The sequence below is a fragment of the Bos grunniens genome, chromosome 8 (genome assembly GCF_055505025.1).
Source record: "Bos grunniens cultivar Pamir isolate PY7600 chromosome 8, Bosgru_T2T1.0, whole genome shotgun sequence".
NCBI classification, from domain to species: Eukaryota; Metazoa; Chordata; class Mammalia; order Artiodactyla; family Bovidae; genus Bos; species Bos grunniens.
In genome coordinates, this window is record NC_141172.1 from 23,851,273 (window position 1) to 23,878,821 (window position 27,549).

General features: G+C 42.9%; 1 protein-coding gene across 2 annotated transcripts in view; it reads left to right on the top strand.

The window, feature by feature from the left end:
• The window catches only part of SAXO1 (stabilizer of axonemal microtubules 1), a 110,523-nt gene that overhangs the window by 59,009 nt on the left and 23,965 nt on the right, over positions 1-27,549 (top strand). Inside the window, exons 1-2 of one of the 2 annotated variants that reach the window (XM_086414975.1) lie at positions 8,026-8,106; positions 20,327-20,506. In XM_086414975.1, the coding sequence (XP_086271101.1) occupies positions 20,457-20,506 (50 nt within the window). In that variant the 5' untranslated portion in view covers positions 8,026-8,106; positions 20,327-20,456. Of the gene's footprint in view, positions 1-8,025; positions 8,107-20,326; positions 20,507-27,549 lie in introns of those variants that run through there. The other variant, XM_086414974.1, reaches the window with a different exon arrangement.

A 27,549-nucleotide genomic window follows, 5' to 3' on the forward strand; every position in this document is an offset into this window, starting at 1 on the left:
CATATCCCTTTGTATTTGATCACTGTGGTATGTAGTGTTATACTAATATCCTGTTCCTCAAAATATCACCCATGAACCTTAACTTTATGGTTGAGTCACACCTGCATTCACCCTTACCATGGATGCTGAATAGCAGTGATCTGTTTCCACCGTTTCTACATTTATTTATTACTTGGCTTTCTCCTGTAAGAGAGTTCCCTTCTCCTTTGTTTATATATGTACAGTATGGACTTATGGTTCTGTTTTAACCAATGGGTTATAATCTGTTAACTAGAATTTTAATCCTCAAATTGTTCATGATTATTTTCAAGGTGCTTCTATGTCCTCTTCACAGATGCCCATCATCTGTTAAGCATTTCCTTATGTTCTGACACAAGATGTTCCAGAATCATCTTGTGTTTTCTCTTCTCCAGCGCTGAAATAAACTTTTCTTTAAAGTGTTCTGATTCATTTTAGTGGAGGATGATATTTGCAAACCAAATTTTGATTATTCACTGTGCTCATAGCTTCTGTATGTACACACACAGCCATACATATAAATATGACACACTCACAAATACAGAGAAAATAAATATTTTATCCAATTCTTATTTAAAAACCCATCACTTCATACCAATACTCCTAAATCTGGTCCAACATCTCAGAGGTCTTTCCAGCCTTCTTTCCATATTGAGAAATCTCACCTCTTTTATTTTCACTATATTTACTTATTCAGTGTCACCAGCCTTCCTGGCTACTCTGGCTGCCTCTTTTGTCTGCCACCTCTGTCTCCAACCTCTTACTGCCTGCTTCCTTGACCCTTGGGAGGATGTTGCCACCAATGTCCTCATAAGGCATAAAGGTTTCTTTTGTCTCCCCACATTTTTGAATCTGAGCACCAATGTCAAGAAGTGGAGATAAGTAATGGGTATGTGCTTTTAGGTGGGAGATATGTGCCTTCTCGTTTCACCATCCAATATGGTACATGACATAATAGGAGATTTATGAATGCTGTATGAAGGAATAGATAAATGAACCAATGAACAAGTGAGAGAGTAAACAGTTTTCCTCTGCAATCGTTCATTGTTTAACTTGTGAATGTTGTGTTGGGATTATCAGGATGAGAATAGGATAGGTAAAACCAAAGCATCTTCTCTAACTAGGAACATTTTTGTCTCTTCACCTTTGCAGGGAGCTTTGGAAGGCTAAGGCAGGGGTGAGGGAGGGGGAAAGGGGCAGATTTGGGAATACCTGCTCAAGGAGCCAGAGAAGCTGAATGAACTCTGGATCAGTTGACAGATGAGGCCACCAGCTTATCTTTGTATCCAGCACAGCTCCAGGGGCCCCTTTAACCAGGAAATATAGTTATGGGAACAAACGCAAGAAACAGTCTAAACTTCGGCTGCTTCATTTTATTTGAGAGTCGTGTGTGTGTGTGTGATTGTGTGTTAGAGCTAATACAAGGCAGCACCTAGAGTAAATATTCCTGCTCATTTACGTGTTTTCTGAAATTCCATTGAGCTTGCAGTGTTTTATGTCATTTTTGTCCAACTCTATTGGGATGTGCAGGCTTCCCAGGTAGCTCAGCAGTAAAGAATATATCTGCCAAGGTAGGAGACATGGCTTTGATCCCTGGATCGGGAAGGTCCCCTGGAGGAGGAAATGGCAACCCACTCCAGTATTCTTGTTTAGAGAATCCCATGGACAGAGGAGCCTTGCAGGCTGTAATCCATGGAGGGTAGTAAAGAGACATGACTGAGTATGCATTGGGACATTTGCTAGCCAATTGCTGGTGTAAAGGTGCTAATACTTTAGAATCCTCTGTAATAGTCTGCAACTGTAAATAAACGTGCATAATACTAGTTTTGTGAATACTTAAAACTCATTACCATTCTATTAGTTTTCACTAGCCCTTACATGGTACCTGCATGTACCACGGAGAAGGCAATGGCACCCCACTCCAGTACTCTTGCCTGGAAAATCCCATGGACAGAGGAGCCTGGTAGGCTGCAGTCCATGGGGTTGCTAAGGGTCGGACACGACTGAGCGACTTCACTTTCACTTTTCACTTTCATGCATTGGAGAAGGAAATGGCAACCCACTCCAGTGTTCTTGCCTGGAGGATCCCAGGGACAGGGGAGCCTGGTGGGCTGCCATCTATGGGGTCGCACAGAGTCGAACACGACTGAAGTGACTTAGCAGCAGCAGCATGTACCACGTGACAATTTGTGAAAATGCCTTATTTTGTTAGAAGCACTTTGACAGCAGATTCTGTTGGGTGACCACTCGAAGTTATCCCTCTCTCTCTCGTTTGTTGCCCACTGCAGCAGTGGTGACTAAAGAAGCCTGACCCTTGACTTGGCGGCTCCCCTTGCCACTGGGTATGGTTTATGACCTGATTCCAGTCAGTGAAAGTTTTATAGGAAGTGTCTTTCACTTGTCCTTTATCTGGTTAGAGAGGGCTGGATTCCTAAGTACCTAGGGCTGCTGACACTGTGATTTCTCAATGGTCTTTGCCTGCCAGAGGGTCCTCTGGGTTGGGAATGGTCTCTGGCTTTTTGAGCCTGAAGGATTCAAGGTTTAGAGTACTGTGTGGGCACCAAGAGGGGAAGAGCATAGGGGAGAGAATGAGGAAAGGGATGGGGTCTCATGGAAACTGGAAGAGGCCTGCTCTTAGCTCCTAGGCTTCTTGGAGTTTCAGAGATGGACACTCAGGTCCACTTCCTCGTTCATGCCTTTGTGTGCTTTTGGTGTGGAGCTGGTCCCTTTTGCAGCCCAGGGCTCTCAGTCTAAGGATCTGAGTCTTCTGTAAGCCTTTCTGTCTAAGGACTAATGTGAAGTTTGAGATAATACAGATAAAGAGTTAAGAGCTGTGCCTTGTACACAGTCAGTGCTCCCTCAATTGAGTATTCATATTGTTACCTTTGAGGGTATACAAATCTACCAATGGACTGATTTTCTACCTTCATGAAACACTGAGGGCCCCATGGAGAAGAGATTTCATCTGGGTAATGGAAACGTATGGTGTTTATTTCTTCAGTGATTTGAGAAGAGAAAGAGATGGTCACTTTGCAGAGATGATAGAGAGCCAAGAATTTTATTTTTGTGAATCTCTCTCTCTCTCTTTTTTTTGGTGAAGGACTGTGTTCTACCAGAAATCAAGAATGGAATTAACACCCATTGTGTGTGTATATCTGCCTGTTCTCTCCTAACACCTCCTCATTCCCTAGGACCTTGCCAGCATCTGGGAGGTCCAGTAAGAAATGCTGTTTAAATCCTCTGCATTCTTCCAGAAGCCCAAGGGGTTTAACAAGTTCTGATTTTAGCTAAAACATATAAACCAAAAAAGAAAAAAAAAATACAATTTCTCTAACTCGGTTCTTTATGCCAGAAATCTTTTGTGTGTTTGTCAAGTAAAAGTATAATAAAACCTTGATCTTTTGTTATTGGCTATTGGGCAGTTGATATAAAGCAGGATATTTGTTCAGAGATAAGAGTGGGTCGCCTTTAACATTTATAAGGTCATATTTTTTTTTTTAAGGGGTGGGTTTCACACCATTGGTATAAAGTTAATATCAGTAAACTTGAATTTCCAGAGAGACAAGTATATTGAAAAAGTTCAGTTGGAAAGAGGTAATTTAAAAAACTTTCCTTCAAGCTAAACATCTGAGTAGAAATAGATAAAAATCATTAATGAAGTCAGAGACCACTTGGACATGATGAATTATGAACACACAGCACAGTGAAGTAATTTCATTGCAGCTGCTCAGCTGTGGTCATAATTAAACTAGAAATTCAGCCTTCTGCTTTTTTGGGGTAGGGGGGCTGTCTTGTAACGGTGACTTCAGTCCCTAAGAATCAAATGCTTGTTTAAAAATATTTATGGTACTCAAAGGAATAAATATAATGCAATAAGGCTATTTTTCTAAAATTATTCCACTCATTGCTTAAATTATTTTTCTTTCACTTTAATGACATTATAGGAGATCTGGCTCAAATTTTGAAAAGCTCCTTAGAGGCAGAGGGAAAAAAGCATAGATTAGCATTGGTAAATCTTTTTTGATGGAGGATATAACAGTTGTTGAAATTTCAGTATCAGTTGAAATTCCAAAGGTTTCCAGCACTGAAGCAAGCAGCAGTGGGGTTTGGGAAATGCTCAGTTTATGAGGGTCAAGTCAGTAGCTTATGAATAAGCAGTGGAGAAAATTCTCACTGTTGAAATCAGGCATTGGCCACTAGATTCAAATCTGCTCTGTCTGCATGTGCTTGGCCACTTGCTGCTGTGAAGGACAAAAGTGCTCTTTTCTGTGGCTGCTCAGGTGGGAAATAGTATTGAGGTGGGCAGTGGGTGCTCAGTTGTTCAGTTGTGTCAGACTCTTTGTGACCCCCTGGACTATAGCCTGCCAGGCACTTCTGTCCATGGTATTTCCCAAGCAAGAATACTGGAGTAGGTAGCAATTTCCTCCTCCAGGGCATCTTCCCAACCCAAAGATCGAACTCCTATCTCCTGCAGCTCCTGCGTTGTCAGGCATATTCTTTTTACCACTGAGCCACTCGGGAAGCCCCAACTGGGGAGGAGGGCCGGTGCTGGCAAGAGGTGGTGGAAGCCATTTCCTCCTCATTACCCACAACATGAGACAGGTTCGCATTTAGAGAAGGGAAGGTTTCTAGTAATCTTGACCCAGCAAGACCTTGACATTGAAAGTCACGTGGAGGCTGATTCTTCAGCACCATGTTTTGGAGCCCAAGGCAATGGGACATTGATAAATACAGTGAAGTGCTTGGTAATTCCGCAGTAATTCACAAGGGCCTTGACAGTTCCCAGGCCTGTTGGTAACTCTGTTTAGTTCAATTCAGTTGCTCAGTTGTGTCCGACTCTCCGAGACCCCATGGATTGCAGCATGCCAGGCCTCCCTGTCCATCACCGACTCCCAGAGCCTATTCAACTCATGTCCATCACGTTGGTGATGCCATCCAACCATCTCATCCTTTGTCATCCCCTTCTTCTCCCACCTTCAATCTTTCTCAGCATCAGGGTCTTTTCCAATGAGTGTGTTCTTCTCATCAGGTAGAGTTTCAGTCAGTTCAGTTCAGTTGCTCAGTAATGTCCGAGTCTTTGCGACCCCATGAACTGCAGCAGGCCAGGCCTCCCTGTCCATCACCAACTCCTGGAGTCCACCCAAACCCAGTCCATTGAGCCATCCAACCATCTCATCCTCTGTGGTCCCCTTCTCTTCCTGCTCTCAATCTTTCCAAGCATCAGGGTCTTTTCAAATGAGTCAGCTCTTCACATCAGGTGGCCAAAGTATTGGAGTTTCAGCTTTAACATCAGTCCTTTCAGTGAACACCCAGGACTGATCTCCTTTAGGATGGACTGGTTGGCTCTCCTTGCAGTCCAAGGGACTCTCAAGAGTCTTCTCCAACACCACAGTTCAAAAGCATCAATTCTTTGGCACTCAGCTTTCTTTATAGTCCAACTCTCACATCTGTACATGACTACTGGAAAAACCATAGCCTTGACCAGATGGACCTTTGTTGGCAAAGTCATGTCTCTGCTTTTTAATATGCTGTCTAGGTTGGTCATAAATTTTCTTTCAAGGATTAAGCGTTTTTTAATTTCATTGCTGCAGTCACCATCTACAGTGATTTTGGAGCCCAGAAAAATAAAGTCAGCTACTGTTTCCATGTTTCCCCATCTATTTGCCATGAAGTGATGGGACTGGATGCCATGATCTTCGTTTTCTGAATGTTGAGCTTTAAGCCAACTTTTTCACTCTCCTCTTTCACTTTCATCAAGAGGCTCTTTAGTTCTTCACTTTCTGCCATAAGGGTGATGTCATCTGCATGTCTGAGGTTATTGATATTTCTCCTGGCAATCTTGATTCCAGCTTGTGCTTCCTCCAGCCCAGCGTTTCTCATGATGTACTCTGCATATAAGTTAAATAATCAGGGTGACAATATACAGCCTTGACTTACTCCTTTTCCTTCAACATCAATCCTTCCAGTGAATATTCAGGACTGATTTCCTTTAGGATGGACTGGTTTGATCTCCTTGAGGTCCAAGGGACTCTCAAGAGTCTTCTCCAACATCACAGTTCAAAAGCATCAATTCTTTGCATTCAGCTTTCTTTAGAGTCCAACTCTCACATCCATACATGACTACTGGAAAAACCATAGCTTTGATAGACAGACTTTTGTTGGTTAAGTAATGTGTCTGCTTTTTAATATGCTGTCTAGGTTGGCCATAACTTTTCTTCCAAGGAGCAAGTGTCTTTTAGTTTCATGGCTGTAGGCTTTAATTTCATGCCTGATGAATTTAATTTCATCATCTGCAGTGATTTTGGAGCTCCCCAAAATAAAGTCTTTCACTGTTTCCATTGTTTCCTCATCTATTTGCCATGAAGTGATGGGACTGGATCCCATGATCTTAGTTTTCTGTATGTTGAGCTTTAAGTCAGCTTTTTCACTCTCCTCTTTCACTTTCGTCAAGAAGCTCTTTAGTTCCTCTTCACTTTCTGCCATAAGGGTGGTGTCATCTGCATATCTGAGGTTATTGATATTTCTCCCAGCAATCTTGATTCCAGCTTGTGCTTCATCCAGCCCGGCATTTCTCATGATGTACTCTGCATATAAGTTAAATAGATAGGGTGACAATATACAGCCTTGATGTACTCCTTTCCCGATTTGTAACCAGTCTGTTGTTTCATAGGGCATATATATATAGGGCATAAAGAGCATGCTTGTGTCCTGGTGACGGGATGTTGGGCTGCTTTTCTGAAGGAGAGGGAGCGAGGCTGTGCCTAGAGACCTGCCCTTTGGACCTTTGGCCCTGTGCAAGTTGTTGCCAGTTCACCTGCTGAAACTCAAAGCAAAAATCCTGGGCTGCAGTGGATGTGTGCACAGATGGGTTTGCGAAGGGCGTGCTGAGGTGGATGGCCAGCTTTATTTATAGACCCACCAGAACTTCCAGTTCTTTCCCTCAACTTGAAGTTAAGAGAGGAGGACAAGTCTTGTATGAACTAACAATGCTTGGGGGTAGTTTGATCTCAAAGGTGACAGCTCAGGGTAATCTTAGCCAGCTCCTGATCTTTCCAAAGGGGCTGTGAAAACAGTACTTCATTGTTATTTATGCAAAATGAGGGAAGGGGCATGTTTGGTGGGAGAAATTATACAACAAATTAATGCATGTTGAGCAGTTGATGTCATCTGGCTGGTGGAAATTAACATGGTGGATAGCGTCACTGTTGTCCTTTTACCTTAATTAATTATATGAGACATTTAACATGTTGAAACATCAAGCCAAATGTCTGGATTTTTATGGGTAGTGGCGTTTATCCAGCTATTTATTCTTCCTGCTTTCTGAGGAAGAGCCATGCCCATTGGGTCCTGTCTACACGATCCCTAACTCTGAGCTCTTTGATGGTGGGTAGAGAAGTGTCTGGTCTTCTGAGTGATCCACTTGCTTTTTCCTCAGACAGGAATCTGATACGATGGAGACAGCATCTTGGGCAGTTAGCGGAACCAGCCCTGGTCCTGCTTTTACCACTGGTTGTTCTGTGAGATTGAAGCACATCTTGAGCACCCTCTTGGCCTTGCTCCTTTATCTGCGAGGATATTTCGAGAGAGGGATCATTTCTGCTCTCCTTAGCTTTTAGGTTTGCAGGAGGAAGACCAAATGGAGAGGCTCTGTAAACTCTGTGTGTTTTACAACTGCTCACCCAGCTGCCCAAAACTGTTTTAGGAAGCATGTAGGTGTTCCGGGCATAGCTTAGCTGGTTATATAATAGTGAACAAGATACCCTCCCTGTCCCCACACCAAGAAGCCTAGTCTGGGCAAAAACAAGCATTTAAAAAAAATATCATTGATTAAATGCTGTGATAAGAATAATTACCCAGTGCTCTGACAGCATTGCAATCTTGGGTTAGGGGTGAGATGGTGGGTCAGAGACAGTTATTGTTTTAAAATAGGGATTAAAGAGCCTCCCCCTTCCCCCACCCCCCTCCTTTTTTTTTGCAATGCCTGGATGAGTGCCTTGGGAAGATTTGTTGAGCACAGCTGTCGGATCTCATCTGAAATCCACGGGATGCTCACTTGATTTCTTGAGAAGAGAATGAAACTCTGGTTAGGTATGTGCTCACTGCTTTTTGGCTGGAGGACACTAAAAGGCTGTGTGGGAACAAGCCCGGTGCAGCTGACACAAACTTCAGAGTGTGAAAAGGCCATGTGGGAACAAGCCTGGTGCAGCTGACACAAACTTCAGAGTGTGAGAAGGGAAGCTGCCTTTGGTTGCTGGCTCTGCACTTATCATCAGCCTAAATCAAGGTCCTGTTTTGTCCCAGGTGGTTGGACTAAAGCCGTGTTGGCCTCGGGGGAAGTCTTGCTGAAGCAGATACATGCTTGTTTCATGCAGGCCCTGCCTCTTAGGGATGTGTTCTAATATTTCTTTAATTAGAAAAAAAATTATAACTGCAAAAAAGAGAACAGTGATGAGCCCCTCTCTGTCAATAATTATTTCCTAGCATCAATAATTGTCAAGGTTTTGTCATGTTTGGTTCATCCATCAACTCCAGGCGTCTTGTCATTTTACCCCTGCGTACTTCACTATGCTTCTCTAACTTTGTGGACACTTTTTTTTATGTTACCATAATGCTCTAATTGCATCTGAAAGCAGAGGATTTTTAGGAACTTTTTCTTGCTCTTTCACTTTCCAACGTTTTTTGATGAAAAATTTTGAGCATATGACAAAGTTGAGAATTTAATATGCACATCTATATATCTGCTGCCTAGGTGCTCTCATCCACATTGACACATCTCTCCATCTGGTCTTCCTGTTATCCCTCTGACCATCTGTCCATCTGACTTTTTAATGTATTTCAAAGTAACTCACAGACATGAGTAAACCTCTCCCCTAAATAGTTAATGATTCATGTCACTAAGAGTTCAACATTGATTAACTTTTTCTTTTGAGGTAAATTTATAATGAGATGCACACATCTTGAGATGTTGGCTTAAATTTTGACAAATTTGTGTGTGTAACTCCAGGGCTTCCCTGGTGTGGCTCAGATGGTAAAGAATCTGCCTGCAATGCAAGAGACCTGGGTTCGATCCCTGGGTCAGAAAGATCCCCTGGAGAAGGGAATGGACGACCCACTCCAGTATTCCTGCCTGGAGAATTCCGTGGACACAGGAACCTGGTGGGTTCAATCACTAATCCTCTGGGATCCCCTCCATGGCTCCGAATGTATTCTCTGTCACTCTCTCCAGGCTCTTGATTTCCCCATGGACCACTGGTTTTCACAGACTGCCTTCCTGCCCACTCAGCCTGGTGGCTGCACATCCCAGCAGAGCTCCTCTTGTTGGTGCCTGTCACCCTACAAACCCTCTGCCTCACACTCTGCTGAAGCAGAGTATCTTCCGCCAGAGCTTCTGAGCCTTGCTACACCATGTCCTGGTTGGGCCCGTCTCCCTCAGCATCGCTAGTCCTTGGAATCAAGTCTGCCTTCTTTCTGGTTGCTGCTTCAGCACTCTCCCTAGGCTGCCCAATGGATGCTTTGAGCCTTCCGCCGCCTGTTTGCTTTGTCTCGATGCCTTTGTCCCTTGCATCAAGGCCTCCAGACTGGTGCTGCTCAGATTCACATCTCTCCTTTCAAATTGTCCTTTGCCTTGAACCCCACCAACCTCCCCGCTGGGCACCCCCTAACCTTAATCATATCTGCCGTAATCATCTCTCTCCCTGCCATGCCGCCCCACCCCCCGCTTAATCATATCTCCTTAATTATATCCAGGCTCTGGCTCCTTCAGTTGTTTTTGCTCATCAAAGAATCCCTGACTGATACTCTGCTCCTCTACCTACAGAGAAGACCTGCTTTGACTTCTGTTACCCAGTACCCCATGATGATAATCACAGCTTACAATTCTTGTGCCTGTCTTGAGTAATTTCTAGAGCTCCTAATGGACTTTTTTGTTGGTTTTGTCACCAGATTTTTCAATATGGCCTCTCTGCCCTCCTCCACTTTGTCAGCAGCATCCATCCCTGGGTTCCTGCCCAGCTGCTCGACTAAAGCTGCTTTCTAGTCACCGTACGAGATTTTTCTTTGGTATTTAACTGCTAAACATTTAAAATCCTTTATTTGACCTGTCCCTGAATTGTCTTCTTTTTGTCAGTTTTTTCCTCCTGAACTTTATTTTGCATCCTAAATTTAGTGTTCTTCAAAATGTTGGCCTTGTTTTTAGTCCTCTTTTTTTGTCTTGGCAGCTTCTTTCATATTTGTATGGCTTTGTTGTTTCTAGATGTCTTCCAAAGTTTGATTCCTATATGTCACCATTTTCAACAGTTGGTGGACATTTCCACCAGAATTCTTTCGCTCTTTCCTTCCTTTTCGTTGATAGGTTCATTCATACATTTATCCCCTACCCCCACTTCCCTAACCCAGCAACCTTGACAGACATGGCTGTCTGTCAAGATGGTCATTCTCATTCAATTGGTTGAGATGTATAGTTTTTTAGTGTGGCTCCCAGGTAGCCACTGCCAGTTGATGCATCAGTTGTATCTATTCATCGTATTTCTACCAGATGGCCCTGCTTTCTCTTACCAAGAATCTGGTCCCCTGAAGGATGCAGTTCAGTCGCTCAGTCTTGTCTGACTCTTTGTGACCCCATGGACTGCAGCATGCCAGGCCTCCCTGTCCATCACCAACTCCCAGAGTTTACTCAAACTTATGTCTATTGAGTCAGTGATGTCCTCCAACCATCTCATCTTCGGTCATCCCCTTCTCCTCCTGCCTTTAATCTTTCCCAGCATCAGACTCTTCAAATGAGTCAGTTGTTCACATCAGGTGGCCAAAGTATTGGAGTTTCAGCTTCAGCATCAGTCCTTCTAATGAACATTCAGGACTTATTTCCTTTTGCATGGACTGGTTGGATCTCCTTGCAGTCCAAGGGACTCTCAAGAGTCTTCCCCAACACCACAGTTCAAAAGCATCAATTCTTCGGTGCTCAGCGTTCTTCACAGTCCAACTCTCACATCCATACATGACCACAGGAAAAACTATAGCCTTGACTAGACGGACCTTTGTTGGCAGAGTAATGTCTCTGCTTTTGAATATGCTATCTAGGTTGGTCATAACTTTCCTTCCAAGGAGTAAGCGTATTTTAATTTCATGGCTGCAGTCACCATCTGCAGTGATTTTGGAGCCCTAACACCATAGGCAGGATAAAAGCTCAAGTAATTTAGATTTCTCCCACCGCTATGTTTCTTTAAAGATCTATGTAGATGAGGAAATGTGAGTCATCTTAAGATTGGTATGAAATATATGTATCTTCAACAGTGGTTTATTTTTCAGTTCATAAAAGCATTTTCATTTCTCCCTTTGCCTCTGGGTATTTTATAGATATGAGAGAACAAATTTTAGAAAATATTTTAAAAGTTTATAAACCATTGCAAGTAGATACAGATGTACTTTGGTAAAAGCACTGGCTTTGTCCATGCTTGGAGGCTAATTGGGTTGGCTTTGTGAACTGTCCAGGAGAAGATCATTCAAAGATGTAGGTCCTACTCTGAGAGGACCCTGCCTCTAGGGTCTCAGATACCTAGATATCTTGTTGTTCAGTCGCTAAGTCATGTCTGACTCTTTGTCACCGCATGGACTGCAGCACACCAGGCTTCCCTGTCCTTCACCATCTCCTGGAGTTTGCTCTACCTTGCAATCATTCTAAACCATCGGTATAGAATGAGGATTTTTTGACTTGAGATTTGGTGATGGTTGGCACCTTCCCCTCTCCTAAAACAAGAATGCATCTTCTGCTTGAAGCATTTCCTCCCTTGCACAGCAGCTGTGACAAGTCACAGGCTCCCAACTACTGGGCAAAGGGGAAAATATGCTGCAAATCCTCTAAGAGCCTGCACTTTGAGTTTTAAATGGGGTTGTAAATGGAAGTCAGTGATGTGGGAGTTGATATGTGACCTGGGGTGAATATTGCTGCTGACCAGCTGTGTGACCTTGGGCAGAAGCTTGGTGTGTCTTGGTCTCAGTGGCCACATCTGACTGATGAAGCCAAAGGTGTTGGCTGATCTCAAGCATCCTTCTAGACCCAGAGTTCTATGGTCTTTGTTTTCCTGGCTGTTACTATTACTTTATGTAATGAGACTGTTTTTTTAGACAGTAAAAAAAGAAAAAAGTTCTGTGGAGAGACCAGAGTCTTAAAAAGCACTTGGAATTGCATCTATTTTTGGTTTGTATTTGAAAGGTTTTGGGATCCTCAGGAAAGGGGAGTGCATTCTTTCTTGGAAGGCTGAGTGTTCCTAAGACAACAGGGAAGGGCAGAGCAGCCAGGAAACAGAGGTGTTTGGTACAGGCTGGCATCCCATTAAGCCACACAATAGATATGGCTGTGGTTAAGAGTACAGGCTTTGGAACCAGGGAGAAGGCTTGAGGTTCTAGTCCTGACTTTGTTACCTTCTGGCTATGTGACTTTGAGTGAGATAAACCTCAATTTTCATGTTTGTAAAATGGGGAACATAAGAGAGCTTCCATTATGGCACTGCTGTGAGGATTAGACAGGATGAGATGTAGAACTCTTAGCTCAAGTGATGTGTAATAATTGCTTAATTAACATAGCCTATTAATCACATAGTGCTTGCCTTAGGCTGGGCTAGACATTTTCCCTCCAGGTATCGGCTTTAATCCACACAATCACAGTAAGTAGAAGTTGTTATTCTCACACCATAGGGGAGGAAATCAAGGTTTAGAAGAGTTAAGTAATTTTCTCAACATTATAGAGGCAGTCAGTGACAGAGCTAGGCTGGAAAACAATCTTCCTTCTTCCAAAGTCCCTTTCTGCCACGTTGTCTGCACCTTGGAATAGAGAGTCCTCCTCACTGCCCACAGGGTTTAGCGAGAGATTCTAAAAGACCACGGTAGAGGCCAGATGAGTCACTGGTACCCACCAAATGCTGTCCTGCTTACAAATAGATTGGGTTCTAAAGAACTATTAGAAGTTCATTTGTTTGGAAAGTCTAAAGTTACAGCAGCTACTATTCATGCTGCCTCTCTTTCTTTTTTCAAACTTGAAACTTTTTATTTTGTATTGAGGTATAGCGGATTAACAATGTTGTAATAGTTTCAAGTGGACAAAGAAGGGACTCAGCCATGCATATCCATGTATCCATTCTCCCCCCAACCCCGCTCCCATCCAGGCTGTGACATAACATTGAGTAGAGTCCCCTGTGCCATACAGTAGGTTCTTGATGGTTATCCACTTTGAATATCATGCTGCCTCTTGGTGGCAAGAAGAATTACCATACTTTCTCCCTGATGAACAGCTTTGTTTGCAAACATGAAAATTCTTAATGTCAAAATTTTTAAGTAGAGAAACATGGAAGGCAGAGCAGACAGTAATGGGGTCCTCAAAGAGGTAGGGACACAACACCAGGCACAGAGATCGAAAGTGGCAGCCAGCAACAGAGTGCAGTGGGATCATTAGTAGCTCCCTGTGGTGGTGGCGGTGGTGGTGATGATGGTGGTAGACTGGCCTTGAAGGAAGGGGAACATTTTGAAAAAGTGGAGGTGGCAGGAAAGAGGTTAGCTTAGGGTGCCTAAAACTGAAGATAGCTTTGTGGAGTGAGGAGATAATGAAAAAATCCGCCTATTAATTTTTCATGTCTTTTAATAAATGCCTTGGATTGTGTTACATGAAGGCAGGCCAGAGAGTCTAAGAGGCAAATACCCTATTTGTCAACAAAAGTATTTCTTTTTTTTTGAAATTTTTTAAAATTTTATTTTATTTTTAAACTTTACATAATTGTATTAGTTTTCCCAAATATCAAAGTGAACAAAAGTATTTCTAAGCATTTGTCAGGAGAGCTTCCAGCACCCAAGTGCTTGCAGTTCTTTTGTCTGTACCTTCAGATTCTAGACCTGCCCTTCTCAGCAGGGAAGCCACCACCACATGTGGCTTGAGCCCTGGAAATGTGATGGTCCTGATATGTGCTGTCAATGTGAGACACACATTAGATTTTGAGAATGTAGTAAGAAAGTTCAGTTCAGTTCAGTCACTCAGTCATGTCAACTCTTTGTGACCCATGGACTGCAGCAATGCCAGGCCTCCCTGTCCATCACCAACTCCCGGAGCTTGCTCAAACTCATGTCCATCGAGTCAGTGATGCCATCCAACCATCTCGTCCTCTGTCATCCCCTTCTCCTCCCACCTTCAATTTTTCCCAGCATCAGGGTCTTTTCTAGTGAGTTTGCATCAGGTGGCCAAAGTATTGGAGTTTCAGCTTCAACATCAGTCCTTCCAATGAACACCCAGGACTGATCACCTTTAGAATGGATTGGTTGGATTTCCTTGCAGTCCAAGGGGCTCTCAAGAGTCTTCTCCAACACCACAGTTCAAAAGCATCAATTCTTCGGCGCTCAGCTTTCTTCACAGTGCAACTCTCACATCCATACATGACCACTGGAAAAACCATAGCTTTGACTAGCTGGACCTTTGTTGGCAAAGTAATGTCTCTGCTTTTTAATACGTTGTCTATGTTTGGTCTGTGGCTAGGTTACATGCATGGTTCTCTGAGCTTCAGATTTTTCATCTGCATAGTGGGGATATTGGATCAGATGTTTTCCCTTTAAAAATTTAAAAATTCTATAATTCTAATTTGGAATCAACTGTTGTTAACAACTTTTTTCTGGGTTCTGCTGAAAGGTCTCTATTGTCCCTTTACCAATGCAGAAAATGTTAGGATTATTTCCTTTTATTGCTGGTCCTTTAGTAATTCTTGGAGTGGAAAAACTTCAGGGTTCTGATAGATTAAGGAGACCTTACTCTCTCTCTCTTTTCTTGGTCTGCTGGCCCATCTAGGCTTGTTTGAATGTGCTCCTGAGCTGGGCGACTGAGGTAACTGGTACAGGTATCAGAGAGTTAGAACGGAGAGTTGTTTCTTTGGTTCATGACTGTTAAGACCACTTTCAAATACACGATGCATAGTGATCCCACACTCTGTATTTAAACACTAGGTCCATCAAAACAGAATCTGCTCTGCCTTTTCCCTTTTGGCTCTACTAATATTAGCACAAATCAGTCATGTCTTAGTCCGTATCTTTCTCCAGTAGTTTATCCTCGTATACATTGTCCATCCAGCTATTAAAATATATGAAATATCAGGCTAGCTAGTTTCCAGAACACACATGTGTAAGACTTGGTTTTTATCCCTGAGGGACTCCTGATAAAGACCTATAAGGTGAAGACACAGTACTTGGGGTCTTGAGAGGGACTTTCAGTTTGGGGTGGGTACAGATGAGGAAAGAAGGTCGCTCCATGACCACACTCAGGTGATGAAACGTTGCGTTTCTGAGAGTCTTGGATATTTCAAAGTGAAACAAGGTCTTAGTTAACTAAAGAAAGTGAAAGTGAAGTTGCTCAGTCGTGTCTGACTCTTTGCAACCCCGTGAACTGTAGCCTACTATGCTCCTCTGTCCATGGGATTTTCCAGGCAAGAGTACTGGAGTGCGTTGCCATTTCCTTTTCCAAAGGATCTTCCTGACCCAGGGATTGAACCCTGGTCTCCTGCATTGTAGGCAGACGCTTTATTGTCTAAGCCACCAGGGAAGTCCTAGTTAACTAGCAACATCTCAAATAAACAAAATCCTCCCTGTAAATATATATATAAAGTCCATTTAATGGAACATCAATGCCTGGAGGCAAGTGTATTGCTGTACCAAAATCCTCTCTCATGATGCCAGTTATGTATTTTTTGCCATTAAATTTATTTTTCTGTAGTAATGAACCTTTACAACATGTTACAATTTGAAAAAGTAACAATATGGAAAGGAGGTTATATAAAAGCAAAGTTTTACTGGTTTAAAAAGCAAGAGCACTAGAGAGGGAAAATCCTTTTAAGTCTGGAGTTAACTTAGATTCAGGCACTTGCAATAGACTAACCCTTAATAAAATCTTGATTTTTCTCTCCAAAGTGTGGGTGAATAAAATATATCTGCAGAGATATTTTTGGGTAGCCAACACTTCTTGGCTTTTGATTTGAGGTTTGTTAGGAATCCCAAAATGATAGGGTACTAATTGGCTCAAATTGAAATTTCAGATAATTGGACTGATTCTGAGCCTAGCAATGCTAACAATATCTAACATATACTATGGGAAATGTGTTACATAGTAATCAAAACAAAATAGAGCACTCATTTCTGTGCCTATACTTAGGAGATACTTGCAGATTCTTTACCATCTGAGCTGTCAGGAAGCCCTATTACATATATATAAAATACAGATATGCATCTTCATACGTTAAACACCAGTAATGCACATTTTTAAAAGAGGAAACTTTTGGGACTTCCCAGGTGGCGCAGTGGGTAAGAATCTGCCTGCCAATGCTGTAGACACAAGTTCGAACCCTGATTTTGGGAAGATTCCACACGCTGCAGAGCAGCTAAGCCCATGTGCCACAACTACTGAGTCTGCGAGTTGCAGCTACTGATGCCTGCCTGCCTCAAGCTCGTGCTCCACAAGAAGAGCAGCCACAGCAATGAGAAGCCCTCGAACTACGATGAAGAATAGCCCTGCTCTCCGCAACTAGGAAAAGCCAGTACAAAGCAACAAGGACCCAGTGCAGCCAAATAAATAAATTAATTAAAAAAGAGAAACTTTTGAATGTATTTAACACTGAAGTTCAGATATTCATACTATCAGTTCAGTTCAGTCTCACTCAGTCATGTCTGACTCTTTGTGATCCCATGGACTGCAGCACGCTAGGCTTTCTTGTCCATCACCAGCTCCCAGAGCTTACTCAAACTCCTGTCCATTGAGTCAGTGATGTCATCCACCAAACCATCTCATCCTCTGTCATCGCCTTCTCCTGCCTTCAATCTTTCCCAGCATCAGGGTCTCTTCCAATGAGTCAGTTCTTCACATCAGGTGGCCAAAGTATTGGAGTTTCAGCTTCAGCATCAGTCCTTCCAATGAATATTCAGGACTGATTTTCTTTAGGATGGACTGGTTTGATGTCCTTGTAGTTCAAGGGACTCTCAAGAGTCTTCTCCAACACTGCAGTTCAAAAGCATCAATTCTTCAGCACTCAGCTTTCTTTAAGTTCAACTCTCACATCCATACATGACTACTGGAAAAGCCATAGCTTTGACTATACAGACCTTTGTCAGAAAAGTAATGTTTCTGCTTTTTAATATGCTGTCTAGGTTGGTCATAGTTTTTCCTTCCAAGGAACAAGCATCTTTTAGAACCAATAGTACTTTTAGGGCTGCCGTCTATGGGGTCGCACAGAGTCAGACACAACTGAAGTGACTTAACAGCAGCAGTACTTTTATAACAGAAGTGAAAAGTAAATATGGTAAGTTTGTACCCTCTCAAGTTACCCTTAGTAACTTGATTTTTTCCTCCTCAGAGTGTAGGTAAATAAAATATATCTGCAGAAGTATTTCTGAGTAACCAGTACTTCTTGGCTTTTGATTTCAGGTTTGAGGGAATCCTAATCTGATAGACAGATCTACATGTGAAATGAAAATAGGGATATTTCTAGGGACACTTGTCCATGTGCAGTTCTAGCCATATAAACAATACAGGTGTTGATCATTTTCTCTTGGGGTTGGAAGTTGAAGAGAGGCACACAGTAGCTGTAGTGATGGCAGCAATGAGGGTTGAACTTATTAACAACAGGAGCAGCATGCTAACTGTTGCCTGGAAACCAGCTTTTGGTTGGAGCAGTGATGAGTTCTCTTTATGTCTGTTTCTTTTTTCTCTGATGTGATGCCCCAGAGTACTGTGTATTTTAGTTTCTGTAATTAGAATTCAGTTCAGTTCAGTCGTGTCCAACTCTGCCACCCCATGGACTGCAGTATGCCAAGCTTCCCTGTCCATCAACAATTCCCAGAGTTTACTTAACTCATGTCCATTGAGTCAGTGATGCCATCCAACCATCTCATCCTCTGTCATCTCCTCCTCCTCCTGCCCTCAATCTTTCCCAACATCAGGGTCTTTTCAAATGAGTCAGCTCTTTGCATCATGTGGCCAAATTATTGGAGTTTTAGCTTCAACATCAATCCTTCCAATGAATATTCAGAACTGATGTCCTTTAGGATGGACTGGTTGGATCTCCTTGCAGTGCAAGGGACTCTCAAGATTCTTCATCAATACCACAGTTAAAAAGCATCAATTCTTCAGTACTCAGCTTTCTTTATAGTCCAGCTGTCACATCCATACATGGCTACTGGAAAAACCATAGCCTTGACTAGACAGACCTTTGTTGGCAAAGTAATGTCTCTGCTTTTTAATATGCTGTCTAGGTTTGTCATAACTTTTCTTCCAAGAAGTAAGTGTCTTTTAATTTCATGGCTGCAGTCACCATCTGCAGCGATTTTGGAGCCCAAAAAAATAGTCTGACACTGTTTGCACTGTTTCCCCGTCTATTTGCTATGAAGTGATGGGACCAGATGCCATGATCTTAGAATTGGTTTAGTATAAAAAAATTATTAAAAAAATTCAATGTCATTTCTGGATATACATTCTGGATGTCATTTCTGATCTCTAAGTTGGAGATCACTAATACAGAGCTTTATTGATGTGCTGGTGTCCGATGATAGAGATACCCAGCTGGTTTGTAAGGATTGTGTGTGGGTGTACAAATAATTGGTATACTACTTAGCTTTGACAGCTCAAATAGCTGCCCTTTATTCACCTGTAAGTAGAATAATAAGGTTATTACTGTGCTTATGGTAATAGATGGAGAAGGCAATGGCACCCCACTCCAGTACTGTTGCCTGGAAAATCCCATGGACGGAGGAGCCTGGTAGGCTGCAGTCCATGGGGTCGCTAAGAATCGGACACGACTGAGCGACTTCAGTTTCACTTTTCACTTCATGCATTGGAGAAGGAAATGGCAACCCACTCCAGTGTTCTTGCCTGGAGAATCCCAGGGACGAGGGAGCCTGGTGGGCTACCGTCTATGGGGTCACACAGAGTTGGACATGACTGAAGTGACTTAGCATAGCATAGCATAGCGTGCTAATAGAATAACTCACTATAAACTATAAATGGAAATAATAATAAATGGAACAACTCACTATACACTATAAATTCAAGTTATTATCTATTAGTCATCAACCTGGATAATGAGGCATAACGTTTATTTAATAATTCATATGTTCAATATTTGTGTTTCAATTTTATTTATTTATTATTTTTGACTGTGCTGGGTCTTCATTGCTGTGTGGGCTTTTCTCTAGTTGGGGAGAGCGAGGGCTACTCTCTGGTTGTGGCGCATGGGCTTTTTATTGCAGTGGCTTCTCCTGTTGCAGCTCCTGGGCTCTAGAGCATAGGCCCAATTGTTGTGGTGCATGGGCTTAGTTACTCCACAGCATGTATCTTCCCGGACCAGGGATTGAACCCCTGTCTCCTGCATTGGCAGGTGATTCTTTACCACTGAGCCACCATGGAAGTCCCAGTATTTGCTTAATAAATGTTTTTCTGAGTGCCTGCTATATGGCAGGCAGGATATGAGAGGTACCAGAGATGTAGCAGTGAACAAGACAGAAAATGGGGCTGAGCTTGTTAGATAATAAACTCATCAACAAAAGTGCAAGTTACAGATAGATAATAGTAAGTGATGGGAAAGTCATACATGTGATGAGAGAAACTCTGTGAGTGATGGGAGGGGCTGGTGGGGGGTTTTTTAGACTAAGATGATCAGCGGAAGTCTAAGGGGGCAACACTTGAAATGAGACCGGAAAGAATAAAGGAGCCAGACTTTCAATGCAAAAATGATTTCACGTAGTCAGTGGTGTATACTCAGACCTGACGTGGTTCTGCTCTGTGTGATGCCACTTGTCTGCGAGGGTGATATTCTCAATTGACCCAGGAACCAATGAAGAAAGATAGTAACCTGGCCCTTGAACATAGCCTTGGAGCCCCCTGTTAGGTCAGATATTTAGCCCTTAATTGCTGGGCGAACTGGGAGGTGCAGCAGGGTCTTGGGAGGGACTGGGTTGGCACTCAGATGCCTCGGGGGCCACACCCATTTCTCTAAAGTATGGGACTGTTTCAGTATTTAAATGAGAAGCATGACGCATGCGAGGGCTGGTCATCAGCTATGCTTTTGTAACTTTATGATCCAAGGAATTTTGACAATTAACCAATTGCAGTTATAGATCATTTAAAAAATTCTGGCCACTCCATATAGTTCAGTAGAGAAAAAGAAGGGTTAAATTCCTGCTTTCAATGTTGGCTGTCATGATTCTATACTCTGGGTCACATTTTGAGTAGGTAGCAGCCTGAATGTATTCTTCGCAAGAAGGTAACCAACCTCCTGTTCCATTTTTCTTTTTTAACTAGGCGGCATCATTGTCCACACCTCCCTACCAAGATTTATGATAAAACAGAGAAACCATGTCTTCTCTCCGAATATACCGAGAACTACCCTGTCTATCACTCTTACCTGCCCAGAGAGTCCTTCAAGCCCAAGATGGATTACCAGAGAGCATGCACGCCGATGGAAGGCCTGACCACATCGAGGTGAGGGCATGCTGTGAATGTATGAGTGCACACTGATGGAGTAACGTACATTAACCTAATGTTCAATACTGCATTACTGTGCACTATCAATACATGCTATGAATGCCTTAATGTTAACTTACTCAGAGAATCTCTGAAAGAAAACCCTGCATTTATTAGCCAGTTTAGTTTTCCCCAGCCCTCTTTTATCGAGCAAGGATTCTTGCTTGGGCCTGGGGCAGGGGTGGGGCCATGGGGCAGAAATTGCAAATTGATCTACATGGAAAGGCTTAAAGTATTAAAGGGAAATAATAACTTGAAAGGGGTGAGGGCTGCTGCAGAAAAAGGAGTTTGGGGCTTTTGCACATAAGCTCCAGTTCAGCTTGGGTGGTGGTAGTGATGTTGGTAGTGGTGAAAGAGAACTGGAGCGTTTTTGAAGTTATGCTATAGATTTTGAATTGAGGTCCCCTTGAACATACATCAAGAATATAAACAAAGAATATTTCCTTTTAAATTACTCTTGACTTAGAAACTCTGATTCTTGAGGTCCAGCTCTGTACAGAGCCTGAGCCCCGTGGCTCAATGTATCAGGGCCGCAGGGTTATCTGTATTGAGGGGGTGGGGACACATGGTCAATCTCAGGATTGTTCTACACGTTGCGTTGCAAGGCTCTCACAGAATCGGGCTGTTGACAACTCATTGAGTGACCTCTGACCTGTGACCCAGAGGAGTACCAACACCTTGGAGTTACTTGAGTGGTGTTTCAGGTTATATAGCTTAGTCCCCAGATAAGACCTGAGAGCTGGATGCCTTCTCTGCCTCTGATGATCCTCATCCCTAAGGGGCAGCACTGCTGTGCAGTGGAGATGAAATAGGCCTAGTATGATGCCCACACATTATAGGTTTTCAAGATCTGGTAAATTTTCTTCCTATTGCATGCTGCCCCCACCTTTGCAATTTTGTGCTTTTCTGATAAAGGTCCCAGATGGGAGACTAAGCAGAACACCATTCCTTCTGCCTCCGGGTTTCCTCCAGGATAGGCCTGGAAACATCCTCTGTTGAAAACATGGGTTGGAGGCATGTACTAAATGCTGCTTATCTTGTATATCCAAAGGAAGAAGTCCATGTCTGGGTGATGGGATAGAAAAGACCCACAAGGCAAGGTCAAAGCCAAGTGATCCCTGGACTTAGTGGGAACTGGTGGACAGAGGCAGTTTGAGAATGGGAGGGAGTCAAGGGTCCTATCTGATTCTTGAATCAGGCCACCTTTATGCTGAGTAGTTATATTAAATGATTTCATTTAAGCACAGGGTTTCTGGATCCTGATTCATGGAAAAAAATGTAATCTGTGCAACCGACTTTTCAACCTATGACTTACTGAACAACATAAACCTTAAGGTTTGGGCTTCATTTTACCAAGAAAACAGCATCCTTTGTTTCTAAGAATCTAAAGACCTCAACACCCTCTTCCAACAACACAAGAGAAGACTCTATACATGGACATCACCAGATGGTCAACACCGAAATCAGATTGATTATATTCTTTGCAGCCAAAGATGGAGAAGCTCTATACAGTCAACAAAAACAAGACCAGGACCTGACTGTGGCTCAGACCATGAACTCCTTATTGCCAAATTCAGACGTAAATTGAAGAAGGTAGGGAAAACCACTAGACCATTCAGATATGACCTAAATCAAATCCCTTATGATTATACAGTGGAAGTGAGGAATAGACTTAAGGGAATAGATCTGATAGAGTGCCTGATGAACTATGGACTGAGGTTCATGACATTGTACAGGAGACAGGGATCAAGGCCATCCCCATGGAAAAGAAATGCAAAAAAGCAAAATGGCTGTCTGAGGAGGCCTTACAAATAGCTGTGAAAAGAAGAGAAGTGAAAAGCAAAGGAGAAAAGGAAAGATATAAACATCTGAATGCAGAGTTCCAAAGAATACCAAGAAGAGATAAGAAAGCCTTCTTCAGTGATCAATGCAAAGAAATAGAGGAAAACAACAGAATGGGAAAGACTAGAGATGTCTTCAAGAAAATTAGAGATACCACAGGAATATTTCATGCAAAGATGGACTCGATAAAGGACAGAAACAGTATGGACCTAACAGAAGCAGAAGGTATTAAGAGGTGGCAAGAATACACAGAAGAACTGTACAAAAAAGATCTTCATGACCCAGATAATCTTGATGGTGTGATCACTCACCTAGAGCTAGACATCCTGGAATGTGAAGTCAAGTGGTCCTTAGAAAGCATCACTACGAACAAAGCTAGTGGAGGTGATGGAATTCCAGTTGAGCTATTTCAAATCCTGAAAGATGATGCTGTGAAAGTGCTGCATGCAATATGCCAGCAAATTTGGAAAACTCAGCAGTGGCCACAGGACTGGAAAAGGTAAGTTTTTATTCCAATCCCAAAGAAAGGCAATGCCAAAGAATGCTCAAACTACCGCACAATTGCACTCATCTCACACGCTAGTAAAGTAATGCTCAAAATTCTCCAAGCCAGGCTTCAGCAATATGTGAACCATGAACTTCCAGATGTTCAACCTGGTTTTAGAAAAAGCAGAGGAACCAGAGATCAAATTGCCAACATCACTGGATCATGGAAAAAGCAAGAGAGTTCCAGAAAAACATCTATTTCTGCTTTATTGACTATGCCAGAGCTCTTGACTGTGTGGGTCACAATAAACTGTGAAAAATTCTGAAAGAGATGGGCATACCAGACCACCTGACCTGCCTCTTGAGAAACCTGTATGCAGGTCAGGAAGCAACAGTTAGAACTGGACATGGAACAACAGACTGGTTCCAAATGGGAAAAGGAGTACATCAAGGCTGTGTATTGTCACCCTGCTTATTTAACTTCTATGCAGAGCACATCATGAGAAACGCTGGGCTGGAAGAAGCACAAGCTGGAATCAAGATTGCCAGGAGAAATATCAATAACCTCAGATATGCAGATGACACCACCCTTATGGCAGAAAGTGAAGAGGAACTCAAAAGCCTCTTGATGAAAGTGAAAGAGGAGAGTGAAAAAGTTGGCTTAAAGCTCAACGTTCAAAAAACAAAGATCATGGCCTCATGGGAAATAGATGGGGAAACAGTGGAAACAGTGTCAGACTTTATTTTTTGGGCTCCAAAATCACTGCAGATGGTGACTGCAGCCATGAAATTAAAAGACACTTACTCCTTGGAAGGAAAGTTATGACCAACCTAGATAGCATATTGAAAGCAGAGACATTACTTTGCCAACAAAGGTCCATCTAGTCAAGGCTATGGTTTTTCCTGTGGTCATGTATGGATGTGAGAGTTGGACTGTGAAGAAAGCTGAGTGCCGAAGAAGTGATGGCTTTGAACTGTGGTGTTGGAGAAGACGCTTGAGAGTCCCTTGGACTGCAAGGAGATCCAACCAGTCCATCCTAAGGAGATCAGCCCTGGGATTTCTTTGGAAGGAATGATGCTAAAGCTGAAACTCCAGTACTTTGGCCACCTCATGCGAAGAGTTGACTCATTGAAAAAGACCCTGATCCTGGGAGGGATTGGGGGCAGAAGGAGAAGGGGACGACAGAGGATGAGATGGCTGGATGGCATCCCTGACTCGATGGACGTGAGTCTGAGTGAACTCCGGGAGTTGGTGATGTACAGGGAGGCCTGGTGTGCTGCGATTCATGGGGTCACAAAGAGTTGGACATGACTGAGCAACTGAACTGACTTAACTGAAAGACCTCAACAAGAGAGAGAAGTGGAACATTCTCGAATGTTGCTTTTCATTTGAAGAATCTATGGTCGCTACTCATGAAAAGAACTAGGCTTGTATATAACAGACATGTAGTTGGTAGGAAATGATAAGAGCAGTATTCACAGTTGGTAGGAAAGGATAAGAGCAGTATTCACAATGGCTTGTGAATATTACATATGGTTTTAAGAGGTTAGTCTTCATTTCTCTTTATACCAAGTATAAAGAGTGCCTCATGGAATGTAGAGTACAGAGAGGCTTCATATATTGTCCTGGAAATATTTGAATCCTTGGAGGGCTGGATGTTGAAGGATGCTTTTTGTTTGTTACCCTCAAGCTCAGGAGAATGAGAACAAGCCTTTTCTCTGGATCAGTAGTCCTGCCCCATCCCTGAGCTATGAGCCCCCAATGGAGCCCCACATTCCCTTTCTCCTCCTCATCATGCCCCCTCCCCCATATGCTCTCCTTCCTTGCAAAACAAAAACTAGCCCTTTGACCTGTTTTAAATTATCCTTGCCTTGTGTCACTTGCAACAATAAACATATCATCCAGAAATCCTCTCTGTCCCTGCCAAGGCCAGAATAATAAAATCTTTCATGTTAAGATGTGGCCAAAGTGGAGGAATGCAGATAGTAAAAGAATTTCCAAAACAACTTATTATGATCATAAAGACCTTGAAAACAAGAAGTGGCAGGATCATGGTTACCCATGGGAAGGAAAAAGAACAGAAATACCTTTCTCCTCTCCTTTATTTTCTTCCCTAGAAAGAGGACTAAGGGGGAGATGAGCAGAAGGCATCTGTTCTCTCCCCCATCCCTCAGTTTCATCATTTCTCAGTCCCATGCCTGCCCTGGTGGGTACATTTTTGTAGAATGAAAAAAAACAAACAAAACAACCATGCCACTATCAGGATGCCTTTTTTTTTTTTTTTATAGCTTTGGTGGAATTTTACTGACATAAATCAACAAAAATCAAGATTTTACTAACCATCTTTTCTGAACCTTGTAAACTCAGCAGAGACTCTGGTCCATATCTGTGAATACATAAAACCATTCCCCACAGGGAAATGTGGAGATGTTGTCATCTAGGTGCTCCACCAGAGGTCGGTGAGGAAGGGGTGGGTCGGCCTTGTGTCTGACACCTCTGTGTCTGCAGGTTGTCATCCTTCTGCCCTTGGAATATGGTGGTCAGAATGTCTGACCCACTTTGCTATGTAAAGGCAGACCTGGCTTAGTTTCTGAAGTTGGACGTGGGACTGCGTGACATGCCACCTGCTGCATGATAAAGTCAGATGGCCCGAGGCTTGTCTGGGTCTGGTGATGAAGCCCAGACACAAAAACCAGCTGGTTTCTAGAACAGTTATCATCCCAGCATGAGGCATGATTGCAGCTGCACACCACTCTTACTGACTGTAAATCTTGGGGATTTACAGCAGGTGCCATGAGGCGAATATTCGTTTTTGCTTTTCATCCCTTCTTGATATTGAGTCATTTCTTGCAGCCCTTTGGTAACTCTCTCACAGAGGATCTGCCTTTAGTCTGGATAGACCTGAGATCAATTTATGAACAAAAGGTTTGTACTTCAAGCCTTGTTTCCTCTTAGGCATGTCACCACGTTAGGCACTTGGGCTGCATTTTTGGACATTGTTTTGTTAGCTAAGGGAGATCCCTGAAGATGAGCAAAGTGAATAACCCCAGAAGAAAGACGTGGGTCTTCAAGATGGTATTAGACCTTTATTCTAAAGGGAGTGGGGCTGTGGGTAGGGGGAGATAGAGGTGCAGGGGGGTGGGTGAAATTGGGTTCACATGATGAATTTGGCTGCAGGGAAAAGGGTAGGAAGTGGTACGGATTCCTGTGTTTACTGACAAGACTCCTTAGTAAGTGGAGGAGTAAAGAGGAGGAGCTAAAAGGGAAAGATCTTATGTTTGCTTATTTTTGATAGCACTGGGTCATTGTTGCTGTGTGCAGGCTTTCTCTAGTTGCAGAGGCTGGGGGCTACCCTCTAGTTGCGGTGCGTGGGTTCTCATTGTGGTGCTTCTCTTGCTGTGGAGCACAGGCTCTAGGCACATAGGCTCAGTGGTTGTGGCACCTGGGCCTAGTTGTTCCACGGCATGTGGAATCTTCCTGGGCCAGGGATCGAACCCATGTCCCCTGCACTCGCAGGTAGATTCTTATCTACTGTGCCACCAGGGAAGTCCGGGGAAGGGCTTTTGGAATCTGTTCCAAAAAGCCAGGAGAGAAGCAATAAAGTTGGTAGTAGGCTTGTGTCTTTTCCTACCTATTGAATATTACACACTTACTGTTCAAATATGTATTTCTTTACTCAGAGTTATCCCAATGGGGATATACTTTCTCACCTCTGGAGACAAAAGATATACCCATTTGAATGCAAAGTTCCAAAGAATAGCAAGGAGAGATAAGAAAGCCTTTCTCAGTGATCAGTGCAAAGAAATAGAAGAAAGCAATAGAAAGGGAAAGACTAGAGACCTCTTCAAGAAAATTAGAGATACCAAGGGAACATTTCATGAAAGACGGGCACAAAAAAGGACAGAAATGGTATGGACCTAACAGAAGCAGAAGATATTAAGAAGAGGTGGCAAGAATACACAGAAGAACTATGCAAAAAAGATCTTTATGACCCAGATAACCACAATGGTGTGATCACTCACCTAGAGCCAGATATCCTGGAATGTGAAGTCAACTGGGGCTTAGGAAGCATCACTACAAACAAAGCTAGTGGAAGTGATGGAATTCCAGTTGCACTATTTCAAATCCTGAAAAATGATGCTGTGAAAGTGCTGCACTCAGTATGTCAGCAAATTTGGAAAACTCAGCAGTGGCCACAGGACTGGAAAAGGTCAGTTTTCATTCCAATCCCAAAGAAAGGCAATGCCAAAGAATGCTCAAAGTACTGCACAATTGCACTCATTTCCCACGCTAGGAAAGTAATGCTCAAAATTCTCCAAGCCAGGCTTCAGCAATATGTGAACTGTGAATGTCCAGATGTTCAAGCTGGTTTTAGAAAAGGCAGAGGAACCAGAGATCAAATTGCCAACATCCGCTGGATCATGGAAAAAGCAAGAGAGTTCCAGAAAAACATCTGTTTCTGCTTTATTGACTATGCCAAAGCCTTTGACTATGTGTGTCACAATAAACTGTGGAAAATTCTGAAAGAGATGGGCATACCAGACCACCTGACCTGCCTCTTGAGAAACCTGTATGCAGGTCAGGAAGCGACAGTTAGAACTGGACATGGAACAACAGACTGGTTCCAAATGGGAAAAGGAGTACATCAAGGCTGTGTATTGTCACCCTGCTT